Here is a 12030-nt window from a genome sequence, read left to right on the forward strand (position 1 = left end):
CATTTTCTCCTTCTTGGAGTTCACACCTTCTCTTAAACCCAGAGAGAGAAAATTGGCTTTTGTTTAAAACCTAGACTCGGGCTCACCCTCCAGCTGGTAACATAATAATTAGCAAAGGGATTCTTGACTCACCATATAGACAGACTTCAGGTTGGCAAAGTAGAGCAGCTTTGCTCCTCGTTGCCCCCAAGCCAGAATCAAAAATGGATTCTAATTCTACATAACTGAAAGCTCCTTTAATCCGACTTATCTGAAATAGTCTTCACCCTAAAATGGATCTGAGAAGTGCTGGCAGATTTCAGTGGCTCGGTCCCTGTGTCTCACCATCTGGGTCTCGCAATGGCAGGTCTAGACCAAGGAAGAGCTCCCTGTTCTATGAATTTTATTAGGAGTTTGTTTGTGTCACACTGTACAATAGTCATCTAAAACAGGCAGCCTGTGTCTACTGTAAAAGGAAATTACATTCCTGGGAGAATACAGATTGCAAAGAGGCCAGCAATTGGAGCTTGGGTAATTCTGCTCCCAATTTTAACCATGATTGAGATCAGGAAGAAGTGCAGAGAGTACCCAGTGGTTGTGCATTGGGAAGCTGTTGCCATGAGTGGAAACAGAGAAAAGAGGATACAGCCCAGACCTAAAGAAGTTTTATGGTGCACTGTCTGATTTTCCCAGGAACGCATTCAGAATGGCAGGAAAGGGTCTGCGCCCTTTAGGGAGGGTTAACCTGGCACCTGAGATCTGGCCTCCATGGGACTGACAAGTGGGAGGGGCCGCCCATCTCATCCCCCAGTGGAGAAAACCCGGGAGCCAGGGAAGGTTGAAAAAGATAAACCGCTGGGGCTCCATGGCCAGAACTTGGTCCAGTCCGAAGTAGGGGAAATTGAGACCAAGTTGGGTCAGCGACACAAGTAGACTCGGAGATGAGATAATGAGCTGATCTCCCGTTTTGATCTGCTCAGCTTGTGATCCAACCAAACCAGGCATGGGCGGTGCCTCCCAGGGAGCCTTGTTGCTCCAGCTCTGTGAAGGGCTCTGAAGTGCACTCATGGACACTCCCCTTTAAATAAAATATCTGGGGGCAGAACCAGCTGGGAACAGCCTGCCTGGGAGAGGTGGTGTGCAGGACGGTGGTCCTGGGATACAAGTTAGGCCCTTCCACCGTAACCCCAAATCATCTGATTAGGTCCTGAGCAGAAAGTTAGAACAAAATCTCCCAAACCGGGTTCCAAATTCGTTCATACACCAAGGTGATGTGCAGCATCTGCGAGTGGTGGCTTCCTCTGCATCTGGTGGCCTGCTCAGAGTTCATGTGTTCGTGTGGGGGGATCTCTTTGCTCACAGGTGATGGGCTTTGGCAGCTGGTGGGGACCGTCAGGGCTCTCTGCACAGTGTTCTGCAGACCCTGGGCTACAGACTCTAGGAGTGGGCCCTGTGCCCCACCCCTACCCCCAGCAGCTGATCTATCTACAGACTCTGCTGAGCCTTGATTAGCTAAGTTCAAAGTGAAGCCTCCCTCCCCCCACCTCATACTGACCTCCCCCGCTCCAACCTAAGGAGGAAATGTGGAAGAAAACGGTCAAAAAATCAGTAGCAGTTTGAAGAGCTTTGCACCTCTCCCCTTTCCATCCTATTTGATAATTAGCCTGTGAATCTGGAGACCTTGAAATCGAATTGCCTTTGAGGTTTGGGGACCACTCTAGGCACGGGAGATGGGCTTATTTCTCTTCTGTGGCTTGTTGAGCCGTGGACTCCACAGATGCCTCCAGCGGTGATGGAGCACTGGGGCTGGGGGAGGCAGAGAGGCAGGCTAGGCGAGGGACAGCACAGTCGCCGCAGGATGTGGTGGATGGAATTGGCATGGCAAGGGTTCCTAACCTTCCGGGGGGCCTTGTGTAGGCCCCAGAAGTTAGCTGGGAGCACCAGCTTCATGGACACCACACCTTTTCCTAAGAATCTGCAGAAACCTTGAAAGGCAGCTACTGAGGGTGAGGGTCAGGAACAGCCACTTTTCTGCAGCCAGGAGGATGGCGGCACAGTCCAGAACATTCCTGATTCCACCAAGGTATCTCCCTTCTGCCTTTTCTCCAAAGCAGAGGGCTCCATGGGCATCCCCTTATGAGGGATAGAATAAGTAGACAAAGGAGATTCATCTCTGCACCCAGAGATGTGTTCTACATCATGGCCAAACGTCCAGATTTCAAGGAGATGTTTATAAAATGGACTGTCTCAGAAAATCTGAGCGTTCTTCTCATGTTGTACCACTGTGTGCTCTGGTCTCTGGCTTCTCTTCTCCGCACAGCAACACTTTCTAGTTACTCCATTGCACCCCGACCCCCAAATCCATTGCACAAAGTTCTTTGGAAATAAAATGATGTGATAAATATAAAATTATTTTTTAAATGCATCGTGCTCTATACAACCTAAGTGGCACTCTTTATTACTCTCATTATCTGAATGTTGGAAGCACTTCCAGGTCTGGCCAGGTGTGTCAGGACAGTTAGAATAGAAGAATGTCTTGCTGGAAGGCTCTTGCCCCAGTTCTGAACCTTACCTTTGGAGCTTTAAATTGGATGTGATGATTCCATTCTCAGGTTTCTTTCTCTGTTGTTCATTTACAGCAAACGGAGTTGCTATTCCCAGAAGCAATCATTATTCCTTTGGATACCTGGGGCTGGGTTGCTGGCCAGTCACTCCCACCCAGCAGCCAGCACACAGAATTGAGGGACTTCCAATAGCTCTGCACTAGTAATTTTCGTCTTTGTCCACACCCGGCTGAGCTGCCGTATGTCACTGTGGGTGCTTGGGTTTGTTTGTTTTTCTTTAGTGAAAGCGCTTAAGGAAAATGTAGCCCCAGCCCCCATGGAGAAATATTAGCTTATTCACTATTCTTACCTAAAGAGTTTATTTTTTTCCTAAACACCTTGCCAAGAAATAAATATTTGAAGATTTCTCCATTAAGCAGCAATAAGACAGACACAGTCTGATGCCCTTTCGGTAACGAATAACATTAAAAAGAGTTGATGGCAAAGAAAAATGCAAGGGTGGGCTACCTAAAAGCTCCTTAGGATGGTGTATGTTGTGATTCATGACTCCCACTGAGGGAAATTGTCCTACTGGCCTCATTCGTAGAGCTGGTCTTGAAGTTCATGGTGATGTATTTTTATTGTAGTTAAATATAAAAACACGTAACACAAAATATACCATGTTGCTCATTTTTGAGTGTATAGTTCAGCAGTGTAAGTATATTCACACTGCAGTTGAGTAGATCCCCAGAACTTTCTCATCGTACAAACCCAGAGCTCTCTACCCATTACACCGCACGTGGGGTGTGACTTCTAAGAGCTCCATGTACTCACGGAATGTGCGGAGCTGTCCTCACACCCCCAGAGACTCAGGCTCGCGCTCTGCCCAGGTGTTGCCCTCTCTTCCTCCACTGTTCGCGTGTCTGCGGAGGTGCAGTCAGAATTCTGGGCACCGAGAGTCCTTCAAAGCGACCCAGCAACGATGGCCCAAGTGCTGGGTCCCAAACTGCTGAGAGTAACTGACAGAGAATAGAGATTCTGGAAACCCTGCTCTTTTCCATCAGCCTTGCTTGGATGGACATCACTGAGAGTGGGTGAGTCAGACAGGCCCAGGGATACTAGACTTGGGGTCTGGGACAAGGAATGTGGGTGGCTCCCCAGTATACCATACTCTTGGGGTACCTGGCCATCTGCCGCAGCTGTGGTTCACTTCCCAGGCCAATGAGACATCTCTGTCCTCCGCTGTCATGCACGGATGGAATCTTTACCCTGTTAAAGGAATCAGAACTTGTATTTGTTTTCTGGTTGGAGGCATTCTGAAACATTTCGAGTCCCAGACAGCAGAGATGAGCTAAGAAGCCGAGCCAAAGGATCCGGGCATTCCCCTACCACTAGACGAACTAACTGGAGTGTCTAAGGCGATGTTAGAAATTAGCTATTGATTCGATTGGAGCGTGGGACAGCCACATACAGAACTGTCGGACAGTAAATTAGTGCGGTTTTAAGCACTAACTCTGTTCCTTGTTCCAGCAACCCAAGAAAACGGGACTACTAAGACAAGGCTGAATAACTATAGTTTGGTTTACCGTTAGGTCTTCAAGGGAGTTAATTAGCCACAGAAGAACCAAATATTTGAGATTTGCAAGGGATAAAGGCATCTCCATGCAGTGATAACTATGTCTTAGATGTACCTTCCTTTCCTGGCATCAAAGAGACAAGTACGATGTTTGGAATGGAAGCAAAGCCTTCTTAAGTGGGTCAAGTTGCAAGCGGAGATTTGAGGGAAAGGGTGCGATTACGGCGTGTTGATTTTGAGCCTCGTGCTGAGGCAGATACCTCTCTCGGCCCTCTGAGTGTGCTTTTAAAGCAAGGTGAGGTCACAGCCTGTGGTTTAGCACTCACAGACGGGAATTCATTTCCAGGAACTCAGCACTTCCACGCCACCGGGCGTGACCTGGACTAAATTCTCACACGTTGCTCACCCTGTTCCTTTCCACTTTGGTAAGGATCAGTCCTGGTCCTGACCTTTTTTTTTTTTTTTTTTTTTTTAATGTACTTGAGCGATTTAGCGGAAAAATACATAATTTCATGTGATTTGTTTCTGCCTCAGCCTCAAGAATTTCTGATACAGAAAAATGAATAGTTAAACATTTGATGATTGGCCCCCTAGATGTCTTTATGTACTTATTTATCTGTATTTATTTATCTGTTTATTTCAAAAAGAAGCTCATTAAGGACACAGGTTCAGTTGGGCTAAAGGGTTTCTCTATTTTGGACTAGCGTTTGCTGTCTCCTCTTGAGAATTAACTCCCCTCCTCGTGAAGAACCACGGTTTCATTGTGAACAGGCAACACTTACCCAAATGTGTACTTCTGTTTTCACCTAACTTGTGCTTTTTCCCCTGGACCTCTCGAAATAATACTCAGTTTTACAGAATCAGTCCACTTAGGACTGAATGAATATCGAGCATAATGTGCTGAGAAGTGATAACCAAAGTCAGAGGAGGGAAAACAGGGATTTCTGCCTCGGTTCTCAGTCTCCTCCTTCTTAGTACATATACCTCAATCGGCATGTATTTCTGTTCTACTTACTAGCGTGTAGACCTCACACAGAGAAGAATAAACAGATGCCTTATATTTTTGCACCCAAACAGTTGCTCCTGATGACCCCAGCAGAAACATAGACGGCGATACCATTATCTTTTCAAATGTTCAAGAAAGATCAAGTGCCGTGTACCAGTGCAACGCCTCTAATGAATATGGATATTTACTGGCGAATGCATTTGTAAATGTGCTGGGTAAGCTCTCCCTTTATTAAAGATATGGCAGGTTCGGTTAGTGACTGCTGCTGTTCTCAGCAAAAACGTAGCAAGCCTCTACTGTGTGCGACGCACAGAGGCCTGGATGCCGCATGGGGTGTAAGAAGATGGGTAAGACACAGACCTTACCCTAAAGGGTATGGTACTCTGGCCTTCCTGCTCTTTCGGAATGCAACTTTCATAGTGGCCAATTGTTCACTGTAGATGTAATCAAATAGACTGCTCGGTCCACATAGGGTTAGGCTAATTGTTAAGCCCTCAAAAGGAAAGTAACATTAATCTGCTATTAGTAACTGAATGTTTCTGCTATTCCATCCTGAAAAACTGGTAAGTTCAACAATGTCATTCTGAGTTTTAGAAAATAAATCATTAGTCATGATGTTTGGCCTTTATCCTTGTCACATATGTAAATTTATTTATTAATTCTTTTTTAAAAAATATTTTATTTACTTATTTGACAGAGAGAGATGCAGCAAGAGAGGGAACACAAGCAGGGGGAGTGGGAGAGGGAGAAGCAGGCTCCCCGCCTAGCAGGGAGCCTAATGCGGGACTTGATCCCAGGACCCTGGGACCATGACCTGAGCTGAAGGCAGATGCTTGACAGACTGAGCCACCCAGGCGCCTCTATTTATTAATTCTTAATAATACATTTAGAATACTATGGTAGACTCAAGCATCTTCTGAAACGTTTGGTTTTTTGTTTTGGTTTTTTGAGTGTCGTTGACACACAATGTTATGCTAGTTTCAGGTGTACAGCTTAGTGATCTGACAAGTGCACACGTGACACTTGTTTTCACCACACGTGTAACTGCTGGCTGTCCTGATAGGACACGACTCCAGTGTCCTTGACTGTGTTCCTGGTACCCTGCTCTATTCCCGGGACTTAGCCATTCCATAACCGGAGGTCTGTCTTTCTCACTCCCTGTCAACCATTTGCCCAACTCCTGAACCCGGTCTCCTCTGGCAACCATCATTATTTAGAGTTCCGATCCTGCTTTTTGTTTGTTTATTTATTTATTTATTTTTTAGATTCCACTTACGGGATATGAGTGGAATCACATGGGTTTTGTCTTTCTCCGTCTGACCAATTTCACTTATCATAATACTATCCAGTTCATCCGGGTTACCTGAAATGGAGCAGTCTCATCCTTTTTAAGGCTGTGTAGTATCTCTCTCTCTCTCATACACACACACACACACACACACACACACCTTCCTTATTCATTTGTCTATCTATGGACACTGAGGTTACTTCCTTGTCCTGGTGATTATAAAAAATGCTGCAGTGAACACAGGGTTGTATCTGTCTCTTTGAGTTAGTGTTTTTGTTTCCGTGGGTAAATACCCCATAGTGGAATTATTGGGTCAGATGACATTTCCATTTTTAATTTTTTGAGGAAACTCCATGCTGTTTTCCACCGTGGCTGCACCAGTTTACATCTCCACCATCAGGGCACGAGGGTTCCTTTTCCTCTACGTCCTCGCCAACACCTGTTGTTTCTTGTCTTCTTGATTTTGCCCATTCTCAGAGGCGTGAGGCGATATCTCGTTGTAGTTTTGATTTGCATTTCCCTGATGATGAATGATGCAGACCCTTCCTTGTGTCTCTTGGCCATCTATAGGTCTTTGGAGAAATGTTTATTCAGGTCCTCTGTGTGAAATGGTTCGTTTATGTCAACATTCCATTTCTCATACTGGACAAAACCACCAAAACATCAAATGTATTAAAATCGTATGTGAGACTTGTTTTCGTGGTGCCGGGGAATTAAATGCCAACTCTTTACGTGTAGCAGACTCCCTTTCAAATGAAATCATAGTCGGGAAGCCAACCAGTCCTTGGCATGTTTCCTTCATGCTCAAAATGGAGGTCAGTGACTCCCACGCCTAGCTGAGCACACTTCCCGTGTTGCTAGGGTTTGGGGAGGCAGTTCTGATTTCTGGTTCTGTGTTTCGGGTGTCCGCACACTACTGTTTTCTGCCAGCTGTGTGCTTGTCACCACTCTTACCCCCCACCCCCCTCATAACCCCAGGATGAGGATGGGCCCGTCACTTAACAAAGACGTACTCGGCCATTATGTTTGTGCCAGACCCTGACCTAGTTAGTTTCTGGGAAGAAAATAATAAAAGTCCCCTTCCCTGCCTGCAAGGGACTCACAGGGTAGTAGGACATCTAGATAAATAAATCACTAAAACCGCATGCCTGAGCAAAATGAGATGTGGGGTATGAGACAGAAGGAGAAAACTTGAATTTCTCCAGCCTGTTGGCTGGTGGTGTCATACCTGACAGAGAACATGGGGGAGAGACCTATGCGTTATGCGGAATGTAAACTTGAATGGCCTTCGAATGTAGTAAAATACAGGGTGGGCCTAAATGTTGGTTTTATTTTAACATTTACTTCACGTTTTTCAACTTTTTTAGCTGAGCCACCACGAATCCTTACATCTGCAAATACACTCTATCAGGTCATCACAGACAGGCCTGCTTTACTAGACTGTGCCTTCTTTGGGTCCCCTCTGCCGACCGTTGAGTGGTAAGCCACAGCTCTGTTTGTCTTTAATACTTACATTTGCTAAAGCCTTCAATTTCTCCAACAGAGCAGTTTCCATCGTACTATTATGATTAAATTCACTCATAGAGATGTATTCACTCCTCGCTCGGTGCTGAATAGTTCTCCACCTACAAGGTATGCAGCCGCACGCCTTGTCAGGCACGGTGCAGGGCGGCGGGGGGCGGGCGGCATGGGAAAAAGTATGTTTTTTGAAAATTTAAGGGATCCGGCCAAGCTCGCTCATGTCTTTTCAGTCCTCCCATCAAACCATCCCCGCTTGGGACTGAGGTGCTTGCTTAGTTTAGCCTGAGCTGGGAGGCACAAGGCGAGGACGGGCAGCAGCTCGGAAGGAAGGAGCGAAAGAAAATTAGAACATTCAGTTCCTGGTGGTCCATCAGGGACCAGACCTGGAGCCGGGCTCATGTGAGCACCAAACCAGGTGTGGGATTAAGGACAGTCTCCCCAGGTCTCCACTTCAGGGGCAGAGAGGAGAAGCGTGGTGGTTGGGCAGCTGGTGTCCTAGTGAGGTCGCGAGGTTCCCCTTTAGGTCGACTTTGCCGGACGGTTTTATCCATCCCCACCTTCTATCGGACAGTAACCAGGAAGCTGAGCGGACGCATACTTGACGTACATGCGTGGTTGGTTTTCTCCCCTGAATATTTTCCGATTCATATGAATCAAAAATCTCTTTAGAATTCAAATCAAACATCTTCGTATCGAGTTGGCTTTAGAACTGTGGCCTGCAGAGGGACTAAGAATATGTCCCAAGGGGAAGAAAAAGGCCGAAAAGATCTTTTTGCCTGTTTTATCACCCATGTGGAGATAGAATGGGTAATAATGTATGTATTAAATATGAATATAATACAGAAAATTATAAGTGAAGTCTTTCATATTGTCATCCTAATGCTTCAAGCACCATTTCCTTTTTTAAAATTTTTTAAAAGAATTTTTTAATTAACTTATAATGTGTTATTTGCTTCAGGGGTACAGGTCTGTGAATCATCAGGCTGACACACTTCACAGCACTCACCATAGCACATACCCTCCCCAATGTCCATCACCCAGCCACCCTATCTCTACCTCCCCACCCCCAGCCCCCAGCAACCCTTAGTTTGCTTCCTGAGATTAAGAGTCTCTTATGGTTTGTCTCCCTCCCTGGTCCCATCTTGTTTCATCCTCCCCCTATCCCCCACGACCCCCCACCCTGCCTCTCAAATTCCTCCTATCAGAGAGATCATATGATAATTCTCTTTCTCTGATTGACTTATTTCATCAAGCACCATTTCTCATGAAATGTCCCAGTTTTACCTCCTGCCTTCCATGGATCCCACTGACTTACAGGCATCCAATCCGGGAGATCTTTTGCAGATTCTAACGTCTCTGAGCTTGATACTATAACACAAATGACCGTGTGTTGATCTCCAATGTGGCAATCTATGTCTGACTTCAAATTATGATTTTTTTCCTATTCCCATTGTGATCATTTCTGTAATGAAGGTTCAAGGGAGCTAAAGGTAGTGCCCTTCGTGAAGATATTTATGTTTTGCATGAAAATGGCACTTTGGAAATTCCTGTGGCCCAAAAGGACAGTACGGGAACGTACACATGTGTTGCAAGGAATAAATTAGGAATGGCAAAGAATGAAGTTCACTTAGAAATCAAAGGTAAGGTGGAGGTGATGAAGTTCTTTCAGGTATGACGTGACATTGAGCAAATTCCTCAACTTTGGCAACGGATAACAATAGCTAAATTTCAGATGCAACAAGGATCATTAAACAGCCGGAATATGCAGTTGTGCAAAGAGGGGGCACGGTGTCCTTCGAATGCAAGGTGAAACACGATCACACCTTAATCCCCACCATCACGTGGCTGAAGGACAGTGGTGAGCTGCCCAATGACGGAAGGTATTTGAAGACCATTACTTTTTTTTTTTTAAGATTTTATTTATTTATTTGACACAGAAAGAGAGAGACAATGAGAGACGGAACACAAGCAGGGGCAGTGGGAGAGGGAGAAGCAGGCTTCCCGCTGAGCAGGGAGCCTGATGCAGGGCTCGATCCCAGGACCTTGGGATATGACCTGAGCCAAAGGCAGACGCTTAACAACTGAGCCACCTAGGCTCCCCTTGAAGATCATTTCCTTCCTTTCTCCTCTCTGCCTCTTTGAGCTGCTCAGAACTAAAGGTTTATTGTAGAGTGACTTTTTGGTGGTGTTTTTAAAGTTTGTGAAATCTGGTCTCCCCCCCCCCCACAAAAGTGCATTTTCTCCCAAAATGTGCAGACCTAAAAAGGTATCGAGTTATTGAAATCAGACCCTGAGAATGTTTGTCTATCTTTGTGTGCTGGGCTCCTATGTAATTCAGGATGGGAAAAAAAACCTTTCAGGCCTTGGATGACTTCCATTGTTTTCTACCTTGTACAGTGAAGTCTCGACAGATGTTTTCATTACCATTCTACAAATAAGCAGAAATGCGATCGCTTTAATCAGCAGAGTGCACCTAAGTCCTTGTCGGTATTTTAAAGGACACTGGTTTTCATTCAAATAGGGAATTTTCTTTTGATCACTTGAAGCCAGTGGAAAGGGGGCAGGGGAACAGGTAAAAATTTAAAAGAGCATAGACATGTTGCGGTCCTTGAACTTGGAATGGAAGAAAAGACTGGGTGAAGCCTCAGTTTGAAGGAATAGGTATGGAGCTGACTACAGGAAGCTTAACGGTCACGGAGGCTACCAGCATGGCCTCCTAGTGGAAGGAATGCCCTGTGCTGGTGGAAATGGCCCCTGTGGTTTGCTTGCAAGTGTGCCTAAGCAGTGCATGTAGCTTAACCACCCCTAAACAAAACAAAACAAAACAAAGCAAAATCAACTATGTGACCTTCTCCTCTATACCGAGGACTTCCATCTAATTCTATGCTTCCCACTGGCCAGGCTTTTTTTTTTTTAAGATTTTATTTATTTACTTGAGGGAGAACAGGAGAGCGCACAAGCAGAGGGAGAGGGAACAGCAGGGGGGGAGAAGAAGCAGGCTCCCCGCTGAGCAGGGGGCAGAATGTGGACCCTGAGATCATGACCTGAGCTGAAGGTAGATGCTTAACTGACTGAGCCACCCAGGCGCCCCCCCCCCCCAGCTGACCAGTTTTATTTGTAGCATCAGAGCTGGTGACGATGAAAAGGAAATAGGAAGAAATGACTATGGAGTGAAGGTGGCTAAAGCTTTAACTTGGAAATACCCTGCAAAGACTGTGAATGATTTACGCATCCTCATTAAAATCATGCACGAATCCTATTTACATGGATTTTTGACCTACTGAGTAATTTCTCATGCTGGCGAGTGACCCCCTAGAGAACTCTCCGTGGTGCTTGCCGACCTAACTCATCCTGTTGCTTGTGATAAAGTCGATAATATTCTTTGCATTCACTTTCTCCCATGAGAGATTATGCATGCGGCCAAAATGACACAAAATTTCCACAGTCAGTGATAAATTATTTTAAAATAAACGCTTTGTTAGAAATGGAGCTGGATGAGTGCTGTTCAGATGTTTCGTAGCAGCAGAAGCCACAGGAAAGCCTACTGGTGAGGGTGACTACAGCTTCCCCCAACCCCCTCTCTGGTGCCCCTCTGGTCTTCAGGAAAGAGCGTAACCTTCCGAGGGCATGCTTGAAATGACTTGACATCCCTTCTAACCCAAGCTTCTAGTCCATTCTAATTGTCTTCCAGCTTTCATCATGATCGAAGTGAGACGTATTTTTTGGATTTCTGCTCTAACGAGCCACAAATGTTTGTCCTCTCTCTCTCTGTTTCGAATTCACAGAGTTTCTTTCATGCCAGGAAAGCAAGCATCCGTCACCTGTGGTCGGGTGTCCGTTTCAGCTGCTCTGAACCTGTTCTCTTGACAGGTTCACTGTGGACAAAGACCACTTGGTGGTGGCTGATGTATGGGACAACGATGGTGGGACCTACACGTGTGTGGCCAACACAACTCTCGACAACGTTTCTGCCAGTGCCGTGCTGAGCGTTGTTGGTAAGAATGCAAACGCACCCAGCCCCCTGGCTGCCTTGTGTTAGGTCGGAAAGAAAACCGTCCAGAGTAAATGTTTGCTTGTTACAGTTCCACAGTTCTGCAGGGGAGTTAAATACCTGCAT

General features: G+C 45.9%; 1 protein-coding gene across 21 annotated transcripts in view; it reads left to right on the forward strand.

The window, feature by feature from the left end:
- Positions 1–12030, forward strand: part of NRCAM (neuronal cell adhesion molecule) — a 267419-nt gene that overhangs the window by 215804 nt on the left and 39585 nt on the right. For all 21 annotated transcript variants that reach the window (XM_059170771.1, XM_059170769.1, XM_059170785.1 and 18 more), the window contains 5 exons: positions 5176–5319; positions 7760–7871; positions 9387–9553; positions 9646–9793; positions 11784–11908. In XM_059170771.1, coding sequence (XP_059026754.1) covers positions 5176–5319; positions 7760–7871; positions 9387–9553; positions 9646–9793; positions 11784–11908 — 696 coding nt within the window. The remainder of the gene's footprint in view (positions 1–5175; positions 5320–7759; positions 7872–9386; positions 9554–9645; positions 9794–11783; positions 11909–12030) is intronic.

This window comes from Mustela lutreola, chromosome 4, assembly GCF_030435805.1.
Source record: "Mustela lutreola isolate mMusLut2 chromosome 4, mMusLut2.pri, whole genome shotgun sequence".
NCBI classification, from domain to species: domain Eukaryota; kingdom Metazoa; phylum Chordata; class Mammalia; order Carnivora; family Mustelidae; genus Mustela; species Mustela lutreola.